Source organism: Carettochelys insculpta, chromosome 2 (genome assembly GCF_033958435.1).
Source record: "Carettochelys insculpta isolate YL-2023 chromosome 2, ASM3395843v1, whole genome shotgun sequence".
Classification (NCBI taxonomy): domain Eukaryota; kingdom Metazoa; phylum Chordata; order Testudines; family Carettochelyidae; genus Carettochelys; species Carettochelys insculpta.
In genome coordinates this window covers 62,116,330-62,143,586 of record NC_134138.1, presented here as the reverse complement: position 1 = coordinate 62,143,586, position 27,257 = coordinate 62,116,330, and the positions used below count along the sequence as shown (strand labels likewise).

The 27,257-nt window shown below is 41.1% G+C and overlaps 1 protein-coding gene across 1 annotated transcript in view; it reads right to left on the bottom strand.

The window, feature by feature from the left end:
• JPH1 (junctophilin 1) overlaps positions 1–27,257 on the bottom strand; it is a 124,099-nt gene that overhangs the window by 90,287 nt on the left and 6,555 nt on the right. Inside the window, exon 2 of the mRNA XM_074987062.1 lies at positions 23,000–23,756. Coding sequence (XP_074843163.1) covers positions 23,000–23,756 — 757 coding nt within the window. The remainder of the gene's footprint in view (positions 1–22,999; positions 23,757–27,257) is intronic.

Below are 27,257 nucleotides of genomic sequence, written 5' to 3'. Positions count from 1 at the left end.
ATAACACTAAAGAAAAACAAGATTAGATAGTAAGAAACACAAAAATTTATGCAGAGTACTTTCTTTATTGCACACTGTAAACTTATACAGTAGAACTCAGATACGAGCACTCAAGTTGTGTGAATCTCGGGTTAACGCAACTCTGAGCGGTGGGGAGCTGGTGCTTGGTTCCAGACTGCCTGCCTCTCAGGGGAGCTGGGAAACTGACCAGTGCTGGTCCGTTTCCTGACTGCTGTGAGTGGCAGGCAGTAGGGAGCCAGGCGCCAGCTCCCTGCCACTCACAGCAGCAGAAAACTGACCAGTGCTGTTGCACTGGTCAGCTTCCTCACTCCTGCCAGTGTCAGCAGTTGACAGCCTGATTGTCGGTTGCTGCCTCTGACAGAAGCAGCTGCTGCCACTGATAGGAGTGGAGAACTGCTCCTATCAGGAGCAGCAGCCTGACTTGTGACATCCCTGACAGGAACACTTTTCTCTCTCCTGTCAGGCCACAGCCTCACCACTCCAGTCTGGGGAGGTGAGAATCAGGCTGCTGCTCCTGACAGGAGCAGTTTCTCCACTCCTGTCAGGAGCCACAGACTCCCCACTCCTGTCGTGGTGGACAGACAGGCTGCCAGCTCCTGTCAGGGGCGGCAGCCTGCTTCTTGCCTCCCCTGACAGCTCTGCAACACTCACAAGAGACAGGAAACTGTCCAGCAGTGCTGCACTGGTCAGTTTCTTAGCTCCCCCCCACACCAAGTAACACAAAATGTGACTTACACAGGAATGCAATCTCCTCATAAGCCAGGGGTCTACTGCACTGTAATTTATTTGTATTTACTCTCACTATACTGTTCTTATGGAAAATGTAACTAAAATTTACATATGGTTAAAATGCTGGTTATTTGAGAATTCTGGATATGAAAGCATTTACTGTACTTTTCAAAAAAATTCCATTTTATTTCAGATTTGTATTTCACTCAACAATGGTTCTAATAGGAATGACTGGAGTCTGTTTTGTAAACACATATTTTAAATCTTTGGCAGAGGTGGGACTGAAATAAGACTTTCATACCTTGCGATGACATAAGTTACTCTTCTGCCTCTAGTTGTATGGACTATACAACCACAAACCTCATTAGAGAAATTTTAGAGACCTATTTGGTCTTTTTTTTACCTCTAATTCTAGAAAATTTAGAAATAGATCTAGCAGAGTTAGACAATACCAAGTGATCTAAGTTTATAGTCATAGCAATAAAATAAAAGCATTCAAAATGAAGTTACATTTGGTAATGAATAAGCCAGGGTGAATTGATTTTAATCATCTTTTAAATCAGCAAGCAGAAAACCTGGATTCAAAAATCAGAGTTTAACTGTTTTGCAGTGGCAGTTTTTAGCTGTCTTAAAATAAGGTTAATTCTCATTGCTCGGTAATTAATAAAATATAATTATTTACAACTAAACAGAACTTTTGCACTAAATTTGGTGATTTTTACTAGCCAGGAGAATTTGTAAATATTCACATGTATTTAAGAAATAATGTAACTTAACATAAATGTATTCAGAATATTAGATTCTGCATCTCTTGTAAAGTTGGAAATTTTTGAATAATGCATTTCTTATGTTAAATTATTAATTTTTTTACTTGTGATTTGGATAGATGTGATTTCTATTTTGATGAAATTCACAATACACAATTTTATTAAATATTGCCACCTTCAATGTGCTGAATACATAAATATTCAGAAAATATGTTTTAAATTTAAAATGAATGTTAAAGAAAATATGACTGATCAAAAAAGGATGTTGTATTGAGGGAACTGAATTTTTTCTTTAAGCACAACCAGTAACCCTGGTAGTCTGTTACACACTTTGGTTCTCTCTGCCTCAGTTTCCCTTAGTTTAGGGATGGATTCTATATCTATCTGTCTGTCTAACTCCAGTCCTCTGGCTAGATTACTTGTCTCTCATGTTCTGGGACCGAAAGGAGTCAGGCATGACTCAAAACTTCTACATGCAACTTCAGAGACCTTTGTCACAGGCTCCCTCCCAAACTATTTTTCAGCACAGCCCACTTTACAGACTTCTTCCCTTTTTTTTCTTTTTTTTTTTTCCCAAGAACAGAAATAAAAGTTAATTAAGCTGGACCATGAAAACAAAGTGTGATATTCTGTTATTACTGCCACCCCAGTCAGGGTTCTTGGCAGTCTTTACCTCTGTCCATGCACAGACACTAAGAGGATTGAGGTCCAGGGACCCAGGCTACTGTTTAATTTTCCTACCGCTTCTCTGGGCTGCTTCCCACCTCAGGACCTTTAAGACACTTTCTATCGGGCAAAACTGGTATCTCTGAGCAGCTTCCTCCAGTCTGGCTCTGCAGAATCCCCTCACTGTGGCTCTTGCTCCTGTAGGTGGCCATTTGGCTAGGCTGCAGCCTTTTAACTCACCTGTTGTTAACCTACCCCCACACTACTCATGGGGAAATAACGACTTCCTTTTTAAAAACCCTTTGGCGTCCATAGGTTCTATATTGTATTATGAACTTCTGAGACAGGATCCATATCCTATACACAGGAGCAAACATGCACAATGCTCAAAACAAAGGTTCAAGACAAATACTTTAAAAATGTCATCTCACGATTATGCTATCACCAAGGATTACATTTCATAGCTGTTACATACCCACAAAATAAAGTTAAATTCAAGATCAAGCCTTTTAATGAACATGAGACTGCAGAATGCAAACAAACATTAAATACCTATGTCTCAAAACCTGTAACAACACTAAGGATTCATAAGTGGCTTAATTTCCAAGTTGAAAAGACATTACACTTTTGCTTCTGCCATCCCTTTGTTCCCATAAATGGAGTCTTGCAAAATAATGTGGAAGAATTTATATGTTAGCTGAAACAGGTTTTTTTATTCATGTTTTATGGAACTTTAGGAAAGGCCCAGTACATTTTGACTGAACCATCATTCTGAATAATCAAACCACATATTCCACTGTCAGGGAACTCTACTCAATGCTGGAAGCACAATACTTTCCATTTTCCTAAACCTTCTGCTACAAAGGTCGTTCCCAAGAGTGCCACTTGGCAGTTGTTCATTTGAAATGCTGTACATTATTACAGAGAACATCAGCACATATCAGAGTTTCAGGATTCTACCCGAAGTTGCTGAACACTTTTTCTTAATATCTTAAACTTTATTATTTTTCTTATTAAATTGTAAACATCCATCTATCTAATCACTGTAGATAGAATCTCACTTTCAAAACACAGGAAGTAACACTAACTAAAGCTTTGATGTACTTCTCCTATCCAAATATTCTGATGCAGGACTGCCTGCTGAAATTGATGATGAAGTCTGCATTAGACAAATGAAACCCAACTACATGGAAATGATATATATCCCTAGGAATAGGTACTTAAATAACTGTGATATAGCTATTATAATTTTCTCTAACAGTGCAATTGTAACTTAATATAAAAGAGGCAGAATTTATATTTGTACATTTGAGAATTCAGTATCTTGTTAAGCATCTGGAAACTGAACACGGAGTAATTAAATTCACGGCATGAATCTAGCCCTCAATCAATAAAAGTGATTATCCCAAAGGCATCCTCCCACTACTTGAATAGATCCAAACAACTTAAAATATTACTGATTACAGGAGTACAAAAAAGGCTACCTTGGCATTTTGCTGCTCATATGTCTAGATATATGGTTTTCTGCGCCACACTATTTTCTAATCCAATATTCAAAAAAACAATCAAACATCCTCCCCTCCCTCACGCCTCCCCCCCCACCCCCGAAACACTCAAGCCTGTGCTCCTCCCCCCCCACCCCCGAAACACTCAAGCCTGTGCTCCTTATTCCCAAAAGTGAACCTGTCCCTCAGAAGTAAGGATACGATACCAGGTAAACATTTAGCACAAAGTCCATCATTTGTTTGGGCAAAGAATTTTAACAAATTTACTTGTGCTTTAACAGAACTTGGTCTCATCACACACCATCTTACATTTTATTCACCTTATGATTCCTTGTTTTACACCTAGCCACAACAAAAATACGCCATCTCTGAGCTCTTTTGAAGATTTTGTGAAACTGACAGGGAAATATTATTAACAGGGCTTGAAAATTCTACTTGTGTAAGTATGAATATTTGCTGGGTCTGTAACTTTACCTTCTGCAGAAACCCAGCTTTCATTAAGTTAATTAAAAAAAATTAAGTTTCTAGCCATTATAGTGGTGGAATCAGCCTTCCCAATGTGATCCAATACAATGTGGTTTGCCCAGATCTGAAGACTGATAGGAATCAGATGAAGCAGTCTGTTTTCACTGATAGTCTTCAGTCCCTTTGGGTAGCAGTGAAAATGATAAAAAGCGAAAAACAAAACAAAAACCCACATACACCACATCACCCACAATTGTTAATTTCATTCAGATGGGCCTGGAAAATTCTGAACAACAGATGGAAGCTTGAGGCTATTTACTGGGACGGGCAACTCCAAAACTGAAGGCTGGGGAAGAGAAGAGTAGCAGAAATGTGACTTCCCCCATCTCTCTGCAACAGCCAGTAAACTGAGGAAGAGATACAGTGGTAGAGATGCGTCATAACAAGAAAACTAGGGAAAGTTAAAGTAGCAGCTTGGACCTCTAGGATGGGAAGAGAGAAAATAACTCTCCCCTTTCTGAGTGCTGACAGGGAGAAATGTGGGACAGCTTCAAATTCATCAGATATATGTTAGCCAGCAACTAATATGAAAAACATGTACAAAAAGCATGTGCAGCTGACACTCCTGGGGTAGCCGTGAGGTTTAGGATTTAAAAAAGGAATGTTGCATGGAAGCTGGAGACCACTTTCAGTAGGAAAGCTGGGTGAGGGCTGAGTTGTATTTTGTCCTTACGGAACACCTTGTACAGGGACATTGACATGAGGGCCCGGAGCTCAGATATCCCTCTGGAAGTGATGGTCACTAAGGATGCCAGTTTCCAGGAGAGGAACAGAAAAGGAACACAAGGTCAAAGGTTTCAAGTTGGGGAGCAATAAGCACCTGGAGCAAGAGGTTAAGGTCCCAGACAGGAACCAATTGATGGGCCAAGTGTGTCCAGGTCCTAGAGAAAGTATCCAACCATGGGGTGTACGAAAGCTGAGAGTCCACCCTCCTCTGGATGGGAGGCCGAGATGTCTGCCTGGTGGACTCTGAAGGAAGAAGCAGAGAGAACATGCTGCTTCAGGGAAACAGGGTAGTCTAGCACCTGGAGGACAGAGGTAGACACAGGTATGAGATTGTGCTGATTGTGCTGATGACACCAGCAGCAGAAGCTTGTCCACTCAGCCAAGTACAAGCACTGCGCAGATGGCCTGTGGCTGCTGAGGACCTTCTGCACGTGATCCATGCATGCCTGCTCAACATGGTTTAACCAGGACGCCACCACGCCATGAGGTGAAGGGAGTGAAGGTCTGAGTGGTGGAGGTGGCTATGGTCCTGAGAATGGGCAGAAGCACTGAGAGAGCCATCAGCATCAGGTATCAATGCTGACGAGCACAAGCTGGAGATCAGGATAGTGAACCTTGAGGAGCACCTGGTGCATGAAGAGGAATGAGGGAAAGGCGTAGAGTAGCATTGAGTTCCATGTTATCAGGAACACATCCGCTAAAGAGCTAGGGCTGCATGGCTGGAAGGAGTAGGACTGAGGATACTTGTGGCTGCTCCAAGACACCAAAAGGTCCAGCCAGGGAAAGCCCCACTTTTGGAAGACAAAACAGAGAACTGACCACTTGTGAGCAAGGAACCAGCGACTGAGGGGTTCTGGACCCCTTGGAGATGGAGCACCTCTATGTGGATAGACTGTATAGTTGTCACTGAACGGAGACAGGAGGAACATGCACCCGACTGATGACTGACATAGTACATGGCCATGGTGGTGTCTGTCAAGACCATTACAAAGCGGCTGCAGAGATGAAGCAGGAAGGCCAGACAAGCGAGGTTAGCAGCCCAAAATTCAGATGTGTTTATGTGGAGGGAGAACTCCTCTGCTGACTGCATTGCCTCAGTGGCGAGATGCCCCAGGTGGGCCCTCCAGCCCAAAGCATTACCAGAGACTCGGTAGAGTGAGGGGTGTGAAAGGGAATGCTGATCAGCAAATTATGGGGACTTAGGCACCAGTGGAGGTCATTGGAGACTTGTTGTGGCACCGCGATGATCATGCCCATGCCGCTCCGGCTGGGGAAATACACTGATGCCAACTATGGAGGGGGTGAAGACACCAGCTTTGCAAATGGAACTACACATGTGCATGCTGCTATGTAGCCCAGCAGGTGGAGACACATCTTGACTGTGGTGACTGGAAACTCAGACAGGGTGCATAGAAGCAGGGCAAGAGCCTGGAAACAATGGTCAGAAAAACGGCCTCATCTTCATGGCATTGAGAACTGCCCCAATAAACTCTATGCATTGCATCAAGATTGAGCAAGAGTCCCAGCTTGTCCAGAAAAACTCTGGTGAAAGCCGCATGGACCCGGCAGAACAAACTGTCCCACAGAAGCCAATTATACAAAATAGACCTGAACGTCATGGCAGCAGAGAACGGGTGCCACCACCAAGATGCATTTGGTGAACACTCTGGGGGCTACGGGGAGCCCAAAGATAAGGGCCGTAAACTGAAGGTGCACGTGGCCCACAGTAAAATGTAATCAGCGCTGACAGGAAGATGCATTGCAATATGGAAATGTGTCCTCTAAGCTGAGAGCAGCATGCCAGTTCCCTGGATCCAGAAAGGGAATAATGGTATCTAGGGACACCATACGAAACTTGTGGGAAATGATATGCTTGTTGAATGGTCTGAGGTCCAGGATAGGCCACAGGGCCCCCTTTGCCTTTTCGGCTAGGAAATAACAGGAATAAGCCCCTCGACTCCTGTACCGAGGAGAAACTACTACTCCTGGCCCCAGGGCCAGAATCATAGAAGAGGTGATTGTACTTCCTAGAGGAGGAGCTGGTCATGAGAGGGGTCCATGAAGAGGGTGTGGGAAGGTGGGGGAGAATGAAAAAGGGTGACATAGCCCGATGCAAACAGCCAGAGGACCCACTGGTCCAACTTCATGGCTGACCATGCTGGAAGGAATGGGGAGAGTCTGTTGAGGAACAGGCATGAAGGAGCCACTGGTACTTGTACTCCAATCTTGGGCACACCATCAAAATGAGAACTTGGCTCTAGAGCAGGGCTTGGACTGGCTATGGCTGGCCCCAGCCTGTGGATGGGAGGGCTCAGGGTGGGAGTAGTGGGGCTCGCAGTGGTAGAAGTCTGAGCACCCATGGGGTTGGAAAGGTATCAGTTGGGGCTGTGGCTTAAACCATTTTGCTGCATTGCCGACATGTGCATGCTCAAGGACTTCATGGTGTTCCTGGAGTCCTTAAGGCTATGAAGGCAGGAGCTGGTCTGTTCTGCAAACAGCTCTGCTCCATTAAAGAGAGGTCCTGGATAGTTTGCTTGACCTTTGGCAGGAGACCAGATGGATGTGACCAAACCACTTAATGCATGGAGATGCCTAAAGTGATAGTGGGCCACCACATCCCCCCATTTCCCAGGATGCCTGTAGACAGGCACAGGACACCATTTTACTCTTCTGCAGGACAGCAAAGAATTTGAGCAGCAAGTTTTTAAATTTCCCCCAAACAAAAACAGACATGACTTGTGGCGTGGACTTCAAGCAGGAGCCATATTGCTTAAACTCTGGGACTTTTTTTAAATGCCAAAGACCTCCAAAGGAGACATGGGAGGAAAAGGGAGACACTACCCCTCCCACTGACTGCCTAACACTAACTGCCTAACGAACTAACTGGAGAATAATGACTATCCTAAAGAACTATTCATAACTATTTACACAAGAAAGAGTTAGGGAGGTGTGGAGTAGCAGCAAGGACTCAGCCACAGTTCCAACAGCCGGTGTGAGTGGTAAGAACGAACTGAGGAGTGGTTGGGTTGGCAGGGTCACATACAGAGTTCCACACCAGCACCACTGCAGGGGGCTCCACAGGTGACCTGATGGGTAACAGCTAGGGTAAAACTTGCTGACAGTTGTTCACATGGTGCACACACACCTAACTTGAACAGATATGAGCAAGCACTCGAAGTAATGTTAATTTCAAATCAAGTGATGAATGGCTGTCAAAGAGTTAAAATATGTGCCATTGAACAGAGCCAGTTGGCTTCGTTACAGCCATCTGGTCTCCTGCTGGAGGTCCAGCAAACTATCCAGGACCTCTCTTTTGATGGAGCAGGGCTGTTTGCAGAATAAACCAACTCTCACCTCCATAGCCTCAAGGACTCTGTGAACACCGTGAAGTCCGAGGGCATGCACACACTGGCTATGCAGCAAAAGCTCATTACTTTTCATCAAGGAGGAAAAAGCCCAAGTGGGGAGTGACCCTGTCAGCATACTTCCTGTGTGTAGAAACTATAAGCAGGGATTCAGGAAAAGATCATTCATATTTGTACTTGAGACTCTTAGAGGGAAGTGTTCCAGATGCAAAGGGTAGAGTCAGAGAAATAATCTGGGTACCCTGAAAAGACTTTTGGGAAATTGGCAGTTTAGCACATCACCAGCACCATTTGGAATTACAAACTCTCATTCTCCTGTACATGTATTTTACCTGCTTTCACTTCTCCATAAATCATTACCTTTTTATCTAATCAACCTTTACTCAGTTTACTATGGAATTGGTTACTAGTATTTTCTTTGGGAAAGATCTAGGCTGGGGAGTCCAACACACCACCCGCTAGTCACATGTGGCTGTTTGGATAGTTTAGTGTAGCCAGTTGGCTTAAACAATAAATATATTTCCAGAATAATGTGGCTGATCTCCATAGCAATAACCACTATAGGGGCTAGTGCTTCGGAATTGGTTGCCCTGTTTTCTGACAGTCCGACGTTAAGTATGCACTTGGTTGTGAGCCACTTCAGACAGCATGACACTCACCTCAGAGCACTTTGGTAGGAAACAGTAGATTAAAGTCATTAACCTCTCACTTTTACCTAGGTTCAAAGCTGTTCTGTAGATTACAAATGAAAATGCATCTGGAGAGCTCAGCATTCTAAATACATAATTCTCCAGCAAAACAATTTTACTTCAAGGAGTGTATTTTTTTACATTCCTTTCTCTAAATGTTAAGGGTCTACAGCTGATTTGACTGAAAAATTAAATATTTAGGAATATTTTTATTTACAGATGAACAAAGCTAATGCAGAAGTACTTTGATCCTTTTCAGCTATGCATACATTTAAAACAAATAATGAAGTCAAATCAGTGAAGTGGCCAGTGACAGTATTGTAATTTTGACACTTCAAACATATATATTATTTATATACTAACATACAACTGGGACTATTACGTATCAGACTTCTACAGGTCCAAACCTGAATGCCTTCTGCCAGGGAAATAAATTGAATAATGGGTAAAATCCCGGTCCCCATTGACTTCACAGTATGCAGAGTTAGGTTAAGCCTACCCATATGATGGAATATGCAGCTTTATTTTAGCCATAGTACTATTTTTAAATTTTACCATGCAAAATTTCATTTTTAATTTTGAATCAGGCTAAACATCAAAATGAATAACTGATTTTGTACTTGACCCAAGTTAGAGCTGTACTAATGCAAGCAGACTCAAATATCTTCGGTATTAGTCGGATCCTATTTCTAAACACAATGTTCATATTTCATCTATAATAAGTAAAGCATCTCAAAGATTTGCAAGGCACTAGTTTTGCAAGTGTCCAGTTTAGTGCCTTGAGTAAAGTGAGATTGGTAGCGTCAGCTTAATCCACAGTGGAAAGTTTGTGCGCTGCACATAAGTCAACACCATTTGGCATGATTGGCAGTTGCTGTTCAGTGGAGACAAACTATAACTACTAAATACACACTAAATTCTCTCCCTGGAAATTACAGTTTGTCCAGGTCAAAACTGAGGACATGAGAGAGAAGGGGCAGGGTACACTGCACTGTAACTGTCTATAGGAGGGTTCTATTTTAATTGGTTAGTTCAGTACAATTGCACATATGTTCACTGCATCCAGCTTAAACTATGTTGAAACATTTTTAAAAGTCAGGACAATATTTTGCCTCAATTTAACAGCTTTACTGCAAAGATCTGGACTGGGGCAATTGTATGGCTGATGTAGTGAATAAAAAAGGTTAATGAACAATAACTATTCATCTTCTGTTTTATCCACCTGAAAGACCAGCAAATGTTATATAATTAGACATATTAAAGCTGGTTAGTTAATGCCCAGGAGGATGAGTTTAAGTGTGATTTAAGGAGCAATATAGAATTGGTCAAAAACATTTTGTGGGGTTTGAGAACAAACAAGGATAAGCAGTGATGCCTTCCATTTCCTTTGATTTCATCTCACCATTGCTTCTCTCTTCTTTCATTTCGTCTCTTCTATTAATCCTCTTTCCCTTTCACTCCCATTTCTACTTTCTCCCACTTTGTGCTTTCAAAGTTAACTCTCTCTTCCCCTTTTAAGGTCAAACCAATGCTAAAAGTAGCATTTCTTGTGATTAACACAGAGAGAGGAGGGGAAATCACAATTCTGCAGTTTGAGCAAAGTGAGGCTGCATCTACACTAGGAGCTAAAATTGATTTTCTTAACATCCATTTATTAACGCTGGGTTTTATCAATTTGATTTTGAGCATCCTCACATTCTCCCCACAAAAACTGACATTGCAGTCATACACAAGTAACTTAAATTGCCTGCTGCAACAGTGTATTGTGGAACCTATCCCTGAACCCTGTAGCATTCTGGCTATTTTCACTGGTGCACCATGGGAAAAAAATGCCCCCCAAATAGATGCGAGTATCTGATATCTTCCCACACTTCATTCCCCTCTCTGCCCTGCTGTGTAAAATAAAACATCCTTTTTCCAGATGGGGTCTGGCTTGCCTTTATAAGAGATGTGCTTTTTATAATTGAGGGGGGTTTCCCAAATGACAGGTTTTGGAAAATGGGATGTAAAAGCACTGGATGTTTGCAGGCATGGCTCTGGATTTAGACCTCCTGGCAAAGACGACCCTCCGAACAAGAATTTGTTTTGGCAGACAGGGGTGCTACAGTGAAATGGCAATGAATCACTGAAACAGTTACAGCTTGGGGAGGCTAAAAGACCCCAGACTATAGCCAGCCCCAAACATTATGTCTGCTGGGGGAGACTTCCCCCGGGCGGCCATAAATACCCCAGAGTACAGCCAGGTTTGGACCTGCCAGAAAAGGCCCTCAGAACAAGAAAATGGCTCACTGCAAGCCTTGCTTCAGGAACTGTGGTAACTGTATAGCTAATACATTGCCTTCATTGAAAGAGTTACGGCTTGGGGCAGCTAGAAAACTCCCGGCTACAGTCAGCACCCAAAAATTGTGACCACAGAGGGAGACTTCCCCCAGGCAACTGAAAGACCTACTACAGCCGGCCCTGATAATCATGACCGCCAAGGGAGACTTCCTCTGGGCAGCTAAAAGACTCCTGACTATAGCCAGCCCCTTGGCCTTTAGGTAAAGCTCATCCAAAAATGTCCTCCGAGAGGACTGCCATGCTAGTGACACAATATTTTCTTTTGCTGCCCAAAAATAGTGACTGACCAGGGGGACGTCCCCTGGCCAGCAACAGGACCCTCACCGTGTCCAAGCTGCCTGGCACCTTGCGCAGCACATCCTTTTACTGGTTCAGGGTCAAGCCATGTAATGTGGCTTGGCATGGGAAAGTTCCAGACTGCATGGTGCCTCTGGGGAAGAAGGGGGGCAGACAACAGCTGGAAAAAAAAAAAAAAAAAGTATCTTGTCCTATCAGACAAGCACGACCCCCACCCACAGCCTAGTTGCTGCATGGTGCGGGGGGGACAGCAGCTGGTGCCAGTCAGTGCAGACAAAAAAAAAAAAAAGGGCAGCTAGCAGGGGTACACACAGAACCACTGACCCCACTACTGCACTACTAGCAAAGCAAAAGCAAGAAGATTTTTCAGCCTCTCAGGACCCTACAGCCATGGGCTTCCAGGTGCCGAATCAAAATGGTTTTCCTGCTGCCCAATTCCTCCGCACCTGAGCGCCGTGGAGATAGAAGAGGTAGAGCGGAGAACTGTGGGGCATTGTGGGACACACACGGGACATGTCTGGGTGCTAACGAATTCAATTTAAAGACACAGCGCTTCCTTACTACCTTCATTTGGAATTTTAAATTCAAACTGAACGCTATACCCGTTAGGATACTATGCTGTTAAGGTATCAATATTATGTCGATTTTAGTGCACCATAAATGGAGCTAATAGAATTTACAGTGAAGACAGGCAGTTGGTAAAATCAGGCTAACCGACTTAAAATCGATATTATCTCATAGTGTAGACATAGCCTGAATGACCTCCAGGAACAGATGCCACAGCTCCTGATGCAAATTCTCTCTCTAACCTCAGGTTAGTCACTAAGTGTATGTCTACAGTGGACTAAAACTCCCACAGCTGTCCAGTGTCAGTTGACTTAGGTCTGCAGGACTATAAAAATGCCATGTAAATGTTGGACTTGGCCTGGAGCCCAGGGTCTGAGATCCCATGGAGATAGGAATGTCCCAGAGCGTGGACACCAGCCTGAATCTGAATATCTACACTGCAGTTTTATAGCCCTGCAACCCATGTCAGCTGACACAGGCCAGTGGCGAGAGTTAGACTGCAGGGTAAAAATTAATTTTTCTGACTTGATCCTGCTGCTGTTAAATACCCACCTACAACACAGATGTGAGCAGTAATGGATACAAACAGTCTGAAGATAAAAAGGGCTATGTGACAGAGAAACAGTGTTCCCTGGAAGCCGTACACTTGTGGGGCTGCTCAGATGAGATTTAAATGTCATTCCACTGGTTACCGAGCTCCCACAGATTTGTTTTGTTTCTAATTGTGATGCACATTCTCACATGCATCAGTGCACACAAAATGCATTCTGCACATAGATGGAAAAACATCTGCACACAGATGGGAAAGTTGAGGGAACATTGGTGATAACTCTTGATTCTAGCATTGTACAGGCACAGCTAAAACCACTGAACTACCAGAAGTGATTATCTTAATAAGAAAAAAAAAAACAAAAGAACTCAGCAATATAAAGTATCAAAAGCACGTGCTTATTATTCTTAAGAACAAACTGTTCCCTTTTATAATAATGTCACACCCATATACAGTAAGAGTACGCAAATTGAGAATATGCAACCCCACTCTTACACAGCTGACCCCCTAATTCATACAGCAGTAGTTACAAAAACACACACCAAGGAAAGGAGGTGATTCCAAGACAAAGACAGTCACTTGCATTTAGTGCACAAATTTATGGAGGGCAGAAGGTGGGAAGGGTATATTCCAGAGACTCTCTATATCTCTCTCTCAGTCTCTCTCTCTGCCATCCACAGAGAAAGCTTGCCATTCACCACTGGTGGAAATGCAAGTGGTTTTTTCAAGACAATTGTATGTATTTTGAATCTGTTGCAATCTCATATTAATCCATAACATACGCCCTGGAGACATTAATAAGATTGTATAAGGATGGCTAAAACTCTAATCCAGATCCCCTTCTCTACTGCTTGAAATAAATACACTGTAGTAGTGCAGCTACATCAAGAAAAATCAAATTTTATCATCAAAAAGTTCTCAGAATGTTACGATACACATGCGGACAACTTTTCGCAACAATTAACAGTTACTCCGGAGAGTATTTAGCACACAGTCAGGATAAAAAGCTGACAAAGGTTAGTACTGTGATCCTAATGATCTGATTTTTTTAAATATCTAAAATGAGTAAGCACTGATTAATTTATAGTTTTATAAAACTGCATGGATTGCATGTTCTGTGCAAGATTCAGAACTCGGCTGTCTCAACTCTGAGCTGTTTCCTTTATACACTGCTGTCCTGATTATTCATGTGAATGAGTTTAATTAATTAAGGCTCTCACAGAACATGTGACTTCCACCTATTTCTAAATTGAAGGGAAGGGAGGCTAGCATTTGTCTCTCAGTCAGGAACCATATCAGGGGGCACAGGAGATGGCTAAAACCATGTAATTTAGAAAGGCAAAACGTTTTGAAAACAAGCAAGCAGTAGCTAGTGGTTTGTAAACCATTTCAGGCCCAGGTGTTTAACATGGGCAAAAAATGCAAGTTACTGGGTGAAACTAAAATAGCCAGTGCTTAACGACCTTCATTTTCAGTTTTTACAAAATTTCATTGGATTTTTTTTTTTTTTTTTTAACATAAATTAGTATTTTCAAGTCCTCAAGGGGTCCAAAATCTAATGTATTACATTAGGTGGGTATGTTAGTTTAAGTGTCAATACAAGGCTAATGTATTATTAGACATCTCAAAGTAAGGAAATAGAGCAGAAGATAGTGCCAGAAGGGGAGCCATGTTAGTCTGTAACCTCACAAACAACAAGCAATTCTGTAGCATCTTCAAGACTAACAAAATTACTAGGTCACAAACTTTCGTGGGGAAAGCCCACTTCTTGAGAGTATAATCTGAAGAAGTGGATGTTACCCACGAAAGCTCGTGACCTAATCAATTTGTTAATCTTTAAGGTCCTACAGGACTGCTTGTTATAGTAGATTGTCTGTACACACATATGGATGTTCATGAAACAAACCACAACATTAAACTGCTTTTACTTTCAGTATTCTTACTTCTCTTTAGTTGATGCTTTTAACCCTGATATTTACGCAGAACATTGTGAAGTTTGTTTTACACTGATTTGCAGCTCTTTTTAAATAAAAATTCTAACACTAAAATCCCCACAAAATGTTCAACAAAATCAAAAGCAAAAAGTACTTTGCTTGTGATACAGAGGAAATCAGGCTAGAGGATCCAATGGTCCCTTCTTGCACCAACTAAGGATCTGGCCCTGGCCTTTCAGATGAATTTTCCTAACTTTACCATCTTGTGAAATATATATGACTAAATTTGCTTTTGATCTTGCAAAAAAAAACTTAATTTAGCTTTCTGACTTCAGCAAGTTTACAAATACTGTACATAAGTAGTTTTAGGACTGGAATCTTTGTCACCTCAAAGTACTGTAACAAACCTGTGATTAAAATATAGTTCTACTGAAATACTCTGTTCAATTACTTCATTCAATTTTTGTTACAAAATTTTGACTTTTGCACCTTTTAACTGCTACAAAATCAGAGTAATGAAGATAAGCATGTGTAAATGTTAACCTAGACCCTGGGCTTAGGCTCTGACACTGCAAAGCCTCACACACACACGCTCAACTATAACATTGAAACTACTTTTGTGCTTACAGTAAACATTTCAGCTGAGGTGTACACGCCAGAAAACAGTTTAAAATCCTGACAAAATCTTACAAAACAAAGCAGCAGAAATGTAGCACTTTAAAGACTAACAAAATGGTTTATTACATGATGAGCTTTTGTGGGACTGCGCCGTGGCAAAGACTAAAAAAACCCTACATTTTCAAATTATGTCAAGTGACTCCATCACAAGACAGTTTTTGTAATGAAAAATGATCTAATCTTATTTATTTCCTTCACCACCTTTTTTACCACTACCAATATGTGAAGGGGAGCATTTTTATCTCACGTAACCCTAGTTAGCTAGAAAAAACTTTCAAATACTTTGGGGGGAGGGATAGCTGAGTGGTTTGAGCATGGGCCTGCTAAACCTGGGGTTGTGAGCTTAATCCTTGAGGCGGCCATTTAGGGACTGGGGCAAATGGATGTCAGGGCTGGTGCTCAGTCCTGTCAAGAGGGCAGGGGACTGGTTCCTTCCAGTTCTAGGAGATGTGTATCTCCAATTTATTTATTTATTTAATTGTATAACTGCCTTTAAAAAAAACTTCAAAATACAGTAAGGTCTCAACATTCACAAGGGTTCTGGGTTCAGAATCCTCACAAATGTTGATTTTCACAAATGGGGTGGGGTGGGGGGGACACTCCGATCCCTGGAGAAGCAGCGGCAGCCACTAGTGGTCCCGGTCCTGGAGAAGCGGTGGCAGCCACCAGCACTCCCTGCTCCGGAGCCCTGGGGAAGTGAGGCCACTCGCAAATCATTTAATTTACAAATGGTGAGATCCTACTGTACCTATAATGAAAAAAACCAAAGCCTCTGGAGTCTTTAGATGCAACCTGTTGACTGACTACTACTTTAATCAGTGTTGAGTCCCCTTAGCACCTCACAGTTGGCAATCAGCAACCAGCAGGATTGGACCCACAGTCTGTATCTCCTCAGAAAACACATACAAGAGAAATTTCCCCATTCAGTATCCTTGAGGGCTGGCAAGTAGCCATTTTTCCTTTCAAATCCAGGAAACTGGACAAATAGGTTATATTTATCCCCTGTGCCACTGTTTTGAAAGAAATAAATGAATGAATCTGTCTTAATGACTTTAAAATCGTTTAAGTGATAAAATGGGAGACACACCCATGTTGCTGAAATTTCTCTATTTTCATGATTTTAATATACGCAGTCGCGTTTTCTCTTTGCGTAATATATTCTGAGATATTTTTGCCTTTATATGCCAGAGTCTCCAACTTCTGAAGTTTGTTAAAACATTTTTGTTATTAATTACTCATTGCTAATGAATGCTCACTTTTTAGACGTGTGTGTCATCTTTCTGTTACTGGGGCAAGAATTTGTCTACAATGCTTAGCTGATGAGCTTTGCATGTACATGATGATTTTGTAATTCTATTCATTTATTAATTGCCAGGTTAGTAATTATGTGAAAAGAGACACCAATTAAAAAAGCACATGGAGTCAATATAGAATTTTAACTACCTTACTTAATTACTTTGAGATCCCAAAGTCTTGATAAAATAAGATCAGGATACACAGACCACTTAGCTTTTCAGAAAGCTTTTGACACCTTCTATGCATCAGAGATTAATGGCTACAAACAGTCCAAGAACAGGAAGCAAAACAGTGCGCTATACAAAAAATGGAACAAAAAGTGAGCTACAAATGGAAGCTTTAACAGTTGAGAAAGGTTTATGAATCCAGACTCAGTTTTAAAGTTTCAGTAACGATCAAAACAATTAAATTATTTGTCCAAGATAGTCAAAGCAAAAATATCCAGATCTGTATATACTGAAATTAGTACCTGAGTAAAAAATAATTTGCAATACAAATAAAATATAAGGAAATGGCATAATTTCAGTGATTGAGTAAATGGACTGAAAATACTGAAAAATGTAAACTAACTAGTTTGGAAACAAAGAATGAAGAAGACAGGGAATCTGTGCTAAACAGAACAGTCACTCTGCACCTTGATTCGTAGAGTTGTAGGTTGTAAGACCAGAAGGGACCATTGTGATGATCCAGCTTGATCTTCTGCGTAACTTTTCCAAAGTTTTTTTTGTTTGTTTTCCCAAATCAGAGCACATCTTTTAGAAAAATGTCTGGATATGAATGGATTAGTAAATTTCAAAGTAGCTAAAGAAAAATTGCTGAAAATCTGAACCAGGAATAAAGTTCCAGCATAAGTTGAAAAGCAGAAAAAAGCTATTACCTGTAAAACAGTCAATAAGAAAAATTAAGACTCCTGTTGTACTGGATAAACCACTAAATGGAACTGAGTATTTATTACTGTTTATTGTTCCACATACACTGATTTTTGGGGAACATGCACCACAGATTTTAGTGCCAACAGAGACCATTAGCATAGTTTAGCATGGCATCTTGCATAATACAGACCACAGACTTTCACTTAAGAATTCCTGCATCACACTCAAACCTTATAAAGTGAGAGCACCTCTTATCACAGTCTCAAGAAAACTGGTTATAGAAAGGCTTAATAAGTTTGAATGATTTCCATTTCAAAGGACAATAGAAACTATTCACATCACAGAATGAGCCAAAATTAGGATACAGGCCAAGAGCTAGGATTAAAAAGGAAATTATTCTTATGCTACCAGTAGTTAATGCAGAAGATACTAATAAACACAGAATGGATTTCCAATAAGACTAAAGGTAACTCAAGCCAAAGTTATATAATAGAGTTGGGGTGAGTTATGGCAGAGACTGTGGTGAGGTGATGGTAAAGAAAAAGGAAAGTTGAATAGCGATCAACCCAAAATGCATAGTCTTGCTAGGGCAGTCTGCATCTCTTTTTGAATAAAGGGTTTATTGTTTCTGACATGTAAATAACCCCTGGTGTACCCATAAAAATATTAATTTATGTATGCACACTGTACTACTCAAAAATCAACCACTGCCTCCACTCCCTTATTTCTTTGTAACCATCTATCCATTATCTCTCTACTACCCTAAACAATTAGGACAGTAGAGGATCAATATAATTTGTGAGTTCTCTACATTAACTTCCCTCAGGACAAGCCATGACTGGCATTTAATCCTACCTCAGAACCTTCTTGTTCTTTAGGCATAATTTAAAATCAAGTATTGAACTTCTCTAGCCTGGCACTTGCTTGTCCAGCAACATCCATATTCCGGCATGATTTTAGTTATCTGGGTGACCACTTATGGGTGTAACTAAGTTCCCTGTCAAGTATCGGAGGGGTAGCCGTGTTAGTCTGGATCTGTAACAGCAACGAAGGGTCCTGTGGCACCTTATAGACTAACAGAAAAGTTCTGAGCATGAGCTTTCGTGAGCACAGACTGAAGTGAGTCTGTGCTCACGAAAGCTCATGCTCAGAACTTTTCTGTTAGTCTATAAGGTGCCACAGGACCCTTTGCTGCTGTTAAGTTCCCTGTGATGCTCAGTGAAAATGCTATCTATGCTGATGGGACAGTCTCTCCTGTTGGCATAGGTACTCCACTTCCCTGAGAGGTAGTAGCTATGACAATGGGAAAAGCCCTCCATCAACACAGTGGTATCTATGCTAGGAGTTAGGTCAATATAATTGTGTTGCTCAGGATGTGGTTTTATCACACCCCTTATTGACACATCTATACTGACCTCAGTTTGTAGTGGAGACCAGGGATCAACTATTGCTCAAAGCTGTAGATAATTTTATTCTTTAAATTTGTTGTAACAACCAGTTATTTTACTCATATTTATTGCTCTCCTTTGAATTCTATCTTATTAGTCTGTATTTTTAGGAAGAAGGTATTTGGAAATCATTACTAGTAGTTTCAGTAGGCACATTTTGCAGAACCCATCACACCCACCTCCTTTAAATGGTGTTTCTGCATAGCCAGCCCTTACATATTTTGAAGGAAATATGTATATCATTTACAAACTGTTAACATTCTCTAAAATATTATTCAATTTTTTTTCCTGATTAGGAACCAAGACTGTTAAGAAAAGCTTTATTTCAAACAATGTTTATTATTAACTTCATAATATACCAAGGCGGGCAATAAGTTTTGATGAAGGGAGCTTCCAAGATTTTGGGAAGTGGTCAAGGCCGCACTTTTCTATGAAGGTGGTGCAGGGTTTGGGACAGTGGTTGGGTGCAGAAGGAAGCTTGGGATAAAGGACTGTGGAGCAGGAGAGAGCATGGGGTTAGAGAGGGAGTTTGCATGAGTTAGAGGCTATGACATGGAGCAGGGCATTGGGGTGCAAGTTCTGGGGAGGGGGGTTATGGGTGCAGGAGAGGGTTCTGACCTTGGGCAGGGCATAGGGCAAATATATCTGTGGTACTGGTTGTGTAGTTCAAGCAAAAGTCTGTCAGTGGTGAAAGTTGTCTTTAACACGTGTAATATTGCATACAGACAGTCCCTGACTTATGAAGGGGTTATGTTTGAACACCTGGTAGTAACTCGATTTGTTTGTAAGTCGGAAATACCGTTACGTTGTAATCCCTCAAGGTATGTTAGGATTGCAGCTGAGCTGGGGCTTGGACCTGGGCAGCAGGGTGTTAGGGTGGGGGGTTGAGCCCAGCCAGGGGGTTGGAGCCAGGGCTGTAGGGATGGTGGGTAGGGGGGTTGAAGCTGGAGTCCCGTGAGCCAGGGGCTGGGAGCCCTGGGTGCAGGTTGAAGCTGGAGCCCCACGTGATGGGGCATGTAAGCTGGGGCTGTGGGGGATTGGGGGGGTTGAATGGGGTGAACCGGAGTGGGGGGCTAGCTGGGTGGGTAGGGCCTCATGTGCCTGCAGTGGCTGACAGCTGGAGCCCCAAGCGCAGGGGGCTCTGGGGGGAGGAGTGGTTGAATGGAGGGGGGTTGGAGCCCCGTCCTAGGCTGGGAGCCTGAGCCCCAGGCAAGGGTCGAAGTCGGAGCCCCATACATGGGGGGTGAGGTAAGGCCGTTGGCGGGCGGAGGGGTGAGCCGGGTGGGGGAGGGGTTGAATGGCAGTGCACCAGGGTGGGGTGCTTGAGCCGGGGGCAGGTTGGAACCGCGTGCGTGCTTGTGTGATCTGGGGCCACACGGGAGTTGGGTCCAGGCTCGGGTGTGGGGGGTTGGGGTGTGGGGGGTTGGGGCATAGGGGTTGGAGCCAGGTCTGCAGCAGTTGGAGGGGAGCCCCAGGCGTGCGGCTGGAGGCCCCCACCCCCGCTGGGGAGATGCACTGGGGCATGCGAGGAGGTTGGGCTGGAGGTTGGCCGTAAGTACAAATGGTTTTAAGTTGATGTGTTCTTAAGTCAAGGACTACCTGTATTCTATAAACACTCCAGCCAAAACCGCCTCACAGCCTTTTTTAAAAAATAAATAAATAAATAAATAAAAATAAAAACAAACACACAAAACAAAAAACTGTTTTTATGGTGATAGTCAATTGTAAATAGAGTCTGTGAAAAGCACTTTGAAATGTGTCAATCTGACAGAAAGCTTTATTTTTTATATATAAACACAATAAAGAGGGCTGATGCATTTGCTTTAAGTACCCTTGACAAAACACTTAATAATCATAAATAAATTTTCTATATTATAATTCAAATTGCAGCAATTTTACCTGAGGGTAGCCCTCAACCAAAAATATCCTAAGTTGAAGTACCCTGCCTCCTTCCCTCATGAACCGCCCTGCTAATTTTCTCCCATTTTCAAACACTTGGGACCAAAAAAAAAGTTTGCAACATGCCTTGAACGTCCTCAGATTCTTGTTATTTCAGATCCAATGGATGAAGCAAACAACAAAAAAAAGAGCCCCCTCAGAGAAAATCTAGCCAAGTGGGACCATAACCCTATCTAGGCATAAGGGACTCCAACTCAAATAAGTGACAAGAGGATCTCTCCCAGATAAGCACATAGGACCTGATTGACAAAGAAACTTAGTGATGTTGCATGTCAACATCAATATGTATAACTTCTAGGTGTTCAGAAAAATCACATGGATTTACAAAACCTGAGTTAGACACCTTTGTCACTATATAATGAATGTACAGTGAGAAAGGAGCCTCAAAAATGGGATCCACGGAAGCCAGAATACTAGATAACACCAAGTATAAACTAGCCAATTGAGGGGCCAAGCCCGGGCATGAGTGCTAAGACCCACTCCTCTGCTTGGGATAGGCATTCAAGTCTAGGCTGTAGAAAGGCTCCTCTCTGCCCTTGGGAGCCTCAGCAGCAAACCCTCACTTAGCCTTAGACTTCTAAGCTGTTAGCAAGAATCTAGAAGAGCTGTGAAGAGAGCCTCCCTTTGTAACCTTCACAATACTCACCTACAATGTCAGATACCCAGGGGGTCAAATCCCTCCTTCCATGTGAGGGGGAAAATGGGATTTGACCAGTGACCCTCCACTTCTCATGTAAGTACCCTATATATATATATATATATATAGACACACACACACACACACACACACACACACACACACACACACACACACAGTCACTGGGTGAGAAAGAGCACAAAAGGATGAGAATGACTCTGTAGGCTGGTAATTAGAGAAGTCACCTCAGAGATGCAGGATCTAGTCTCTGTTCCAATGACTTTGTAAAATGATTTATCTGCAATGGAACAGCTTCAACAGGACAGACTGAGGGAGCCCTATGTCAGAACATTGTGTAGTCCAATGATAAGAGCACGCATCTGAGAGGTGGCAGATTCCAGATATCCCCTTTAGGCAAAAGGTGAGTTGAACTGCGAGTCTTTTGCGTTCCACATGAGTTCTCTAACCACGTGCCTGAAAAGTTATGAAGGAGGTATTGTTCATGTTCCCCAGTTTGGAAGGTGAGCTCCAAGCATACTCACCAGAATCAGGCCCCACAGGTGAGTTAGGCAATGGAAAACCTCTCCCTCCCTCCACTTCCGGCCACTGGTTCACGCATTTTCTGGATCTCAGGCCTCTGGATGCCCAGCTTGTGGCTGGCATGCATCCTCAGAGGCAGACACACAGGCATGTAGGGATCTTTTATTGGAAAAATTTGGAAGCAGAGTTATTTTAGGTGTCTACAGGATTTGTGGCATCTGAGCAGGGATTCTGTGAACCCCAGTGAGGTATGATTCTGGGATTTCGGCACGATGTACCAGTTAGGCAACCAAATTCTTTTGTGAATATAGTCTTCTGGGTATTATGAAACAAAAGTCTTAAATTTTATCTGGAAACCCACAATAAAGAAAAATCACTAAGCAAAAAAGTATAATATGCTTCCAACAACAAGAGAGAAAGTCATGTTAGTCTGTATGCTATCAAAACAAAAAAACAGTCCAGTATTCTTTAAAGTACTACTGGACTGCTATTTTGTTTTGATGCTTACAAGATATTCCACTTTATATGCAGGTCACCATATTCTTTACCAAACTTAGTTTTCAAGATGGCATTGAAATGTGAAACCCCATGTGTAAATTGCAAAGCAATTATATAATTTAGACAGACTTGCACCTAAATTAGAACAGAATATTTCTGAAGTGTGCAAGTAAGACTTCTTTGAATTATGGGGACAAATGCTACTTTCAGGTTCACATACACAACTTCATTGAAGTCAATCAAGATTCACTTCCGAAACAAAGCTGAAGATTGCCCACTGAAGCCAACAATTCTGTACTCAAGAGTCTCAAGCAATATAACTGAATGCAAACAATATCTTGTTGTTGCTATCTGTGAAATTGCAAATGTATGCATTTTGCAGTTACATACCTTGAAGATGCAATTTCCACTTTGGTTCTTGCCATAGCAGATGCCCTTTGTGCACCCTCTATTGCTCTATCCACCTTTTCTCTAGTTTTGGTATTTCTTATTGGTATAAGTTGCTTTCTTATTCCACGGACCAAAACATTGTTTTTATATTTTCCCTCTTCCTTGGTGCCATCTGGAAATATGGTGCATCCATATCCATGTCTTTTATTATTTAGCCATTCTCCTTCATATTTCATACCATTTGAACGCTCACTAATACCAAAGCCACTGCGCTTGTCATTCTTCCACTCTCCCATGTACGTTTCTGTTGTGGTAGCATCAACATGGTCTTCCATTGGACAATAATCACAGTCACCATCTCCAAAACTAATTGTAGAGTTGGCATCACTAGAACTAATTCTGCTCATAGCAGCATCACTCCTGACCGAGCTACGTTTGCTAGATATTGATGATTTAGATTCAGATTTTCTAAGTTTTATACTACCAAGGAGGGATCCTCTTCTGAACAAGCCGCCTCTTTTCTTGCTACCCATGGCTTCTGGTTCACTGTGAAAATTCAAAACAAATCCACCTCTTGTTCCAGCTGGGCTGTCTGAAGCAATATCATGCAGAACAGTGCCATTGCTTTGCTCACTACGAAGTGAGGCTAGAGATGTTCGGAGGGGTGAATGGATCACAGTTGCCATGCCATAAGGTACGCTCTGACGCACACCATATCCGTGCCGCATCCCTCCTGTCCACTGTCCCTGGTATGTACCTTTTAAAAGAATAACCAATGGAAACAAAATTTAAGAAGCAATTCAACTGGAGAGGAACTGATGCCATTGCTAAAAATAGTACACCTACTGTCTACTATTTTAATCAACCATATTTTTGGCAAAACATCAGAAAAGTCAAAACGTGCTACATGATTAAAAGAATCATGGAATAGAAAAATACTTTTCTAACTTTCAAAAATTATTTTGCTGTTTAATAAAAGTTTAGCATTTCTAATGAACCCAGTATTCAGACAGCTAAAAATATTTGGGTTTCTCAACAAAAAGGCACTCCAAAAGGTTTACTGCATGACTCATTGCACACATGCTTCATAATATATTTCAACAGGAAAAAAAAATAAAAATCTAATTTTGCTGAGATGCCAGGAATGAAAACTTTGTATGTCACCTTTGCCTCTTCTGACTCCTTGTGAAATTTCAGCATTACATTCCTTACTGCCTACATAAATTTTGCTGCCATGAATAATGAATAGCTGTGTTCTTTATAAAAATCAATAACTTCCCTGTAGGTTGTATTTTGTTTCAGACCTTTATTATATCTGTAGCAAAAGAAATGCTGTATTATGAGACATCCACAAAGGACCCAGGAAGATAGTATACATCTTATCCTGCAATCTGATTATATGCAGAAGTTCCAGTGAAGTCAGCGTCAGATCTGCTTGTGAAACAATTAAGTTCAAGTCAAAAGACGTGTTCAAGGCCTCTAACAGCCATAATGAAATTTAGACCAATGATAACTGATGAGATATGGAAAAGTTGTGTGTGTAAATTTTATTTCCGTATTTTATTGTGTTATTGAATATTAAAACAAGAATAACGGAATTAAGGCAGAAACTTTGTTTCCCTCACTATCCACCTAAACATGAAAATAATGTGAAGTTGCCGCTCATTCATGCTACAATACGTAGTTAGACAGTGGCAGACTAGCAGAGAATTAAAGATGCTATTTTAGCTGTACCTGTATATATTTTGTCAGTCGTAATACTTTGTGGTTTTTTTAAAAATGGAAACAGAAGAGGAAGCTGGTTAACATTTGAAAAGAAGTTGAATTGTCTGTGGTTGAAAAAGTAAATTCTGGTTACTCCCAGGTACATGGCCGTATCCTCCAGGAAAAAGGAACTGCCATACCGGGTCAGATCAATCGTTCATCTAGTTCAATATCCTACATCTGACAATAGTAAATACCACATGTGTTAAAGGAAAGTACAAGAAATGTCCCTGTAAGAAAATTTGACCCTCAAGAAGTTCTTGTCCTAATCCTTAAAAGTCAGATTGATTTTTAAACCCTGAAACATAATGGTCTCTGCTCCTCTACCTCCCTCTACCCAAAAGCACTAACTTACTTAACTGTAGATATTCTTAAAAATTACAATAAGTGTATTTTTAAAAAATTGCTTATTTGGTTTTACTCTATGAGCTACATGACATTTCATTTCTCTTTAGAGAACTATATTTAACATGTGGAAATCAGTAATTTCTGTAATTGTTTGCATTTATCAAATGCGTCAAATACTCACATTACAAAGCTGAATTTGACTAACTGTTTGAAATTAATTCTCAGTTTTGTGTACTTTGTCCAGTTTGGTTATACACCCATCTGACAATAATTCATCGATATAAATTTTTACCACCATGTACCTCGTCATATCTGTCTGAGTTCACTAATTCAAAAGCATAAGTTTACAAGCCTCAACACAGATTTTTTTAACCAATTTATGTTTCATATAATGTTAAATAAGCTCAAAAATGTAACCATTTAGTGTTAATATATTTTAGCATGTGGATGTTTCTTTCTTTCCAGCAGATGGCTGCTGACTTCATCAGTAAGCAACTTTCTGAGATGCTCTCTCCCTCTCTGTATCCTAGATACCTGCTGAAGCACTGATTTTAAGGCTGCTGAATCTAGAAATATGGTTATTTAGAAATACTCAACATATGGAGCAGGGCAAATAAAAAACATGAGCATAATACATGGATAAGGTCTGTAAATAGCTTGATAAGCACAGTCCTTTCCTTGACACTAGTTTAATACGTATTTTTCCTGGAAATAGACGCATGAATATTCTAGCACAGTTGAAGTGTGTCTAGCTATATTTTGCCCCCACTCACATCCAAGTGATAAAGGGTTCTAAAGGTAACCAAAGGTGAGAAAATGGCTAAAAATGGCTTGCTGCTGCATATATCAACTGTCTCATTTGCTAGGCGAGTAGTGACTGTTCTATCACTTTGAAACAAGCATCCCTGACTATCATTTAGACTAGGCCTCTATTACACCATGTTAGCATATTAGCATTTTTATCTCCTTACATTGGCAAAACAGTGTAGATCATAATCAGTTCCACTATTTAAATAAAAATTATAAATATTGAAGTTTAGGATGGTTTCCAATTTTTCTTGATCATACAATATTTTGTTTTTGAAAAGTGAGCACAGAAGATCAGAAATATATAACCCACTTATAATGTACGTTTTTCACTTCTTTGTAGAATGGAAATGTTTATCATTTGTCCTGGAGAATATTAAAACCAGGAAAATTAATTTACTCTTAGGTGCTTATCAGACTCTTCTTTCTACTAGGACAATGAAATCAAGGCCAGCTTCTTATTAAAAATTGAAAGAAAAATAGCTAATGAATGAAATATTCTATAACTTAAACATAGTGTGGCCGGGGGGTGGGGGGGGAGTGGAGGGAGAAAAACAAAATCACCCTGCCATGGATGTTTCATCTGACTTTTTTTTTTATATAAAGTTTTACTGTGAAAATCATTCTGAAGACCTGAAATATTTGGTTGTAACTGCATAAATCAGACAGGTTTCCTTCTCTATTACTACTAAGCAGTATCATACAGAAAAGTATCCACTCTTGCATTAAGTTTTCCAGTTATAGTCAACACAGTTTCCCTCTGAGATACGTGATGAACGCATACACAGTCTTACACAAATTATAGTTGCATCTATTCTCTCCAGAGTAATGAGAAGTCCTGTGGTACCTTACAGACTAACAGATTTTTTTTTTTTTTTTTTTTGAGTATAAGCTTTTGTGGGCAAAAAACCCACTTTGCCAGAAGAGATGAACCAGGTCTTTGCCCCAAAAGCTTATGCTCTAAAAAAATCTGTTAGTTAAGGTGCCACAGGATTCTCGCTTTTGCAGATACAGACTAACATGGCTACTGCTCTGAGACTTTCCTCCAAAGTGAAAATTCAATTTGTTAGAGGAGTATGATTACCAATAACAGCAGTGTAAAATAGGGACACCAACAGCTCAGTGGCTTGGGCCCTGGTTTGTTAAACCCAAGTCTGAGAGTTCAATTCTTGAGGGTGCCATTTAGAGATCTGTGGGACAAATATTTAAAAAAAAAAAAAAAAAAAAAGTGTATCAGCATATCATTTCTCTAATCCGGCACTCTCTGGTCCAGTAAAGTTTTAGAAAGTTGGATATCCACTTACCATGGGTGTGGTCAAGTTTCACAAAATCCCATAAC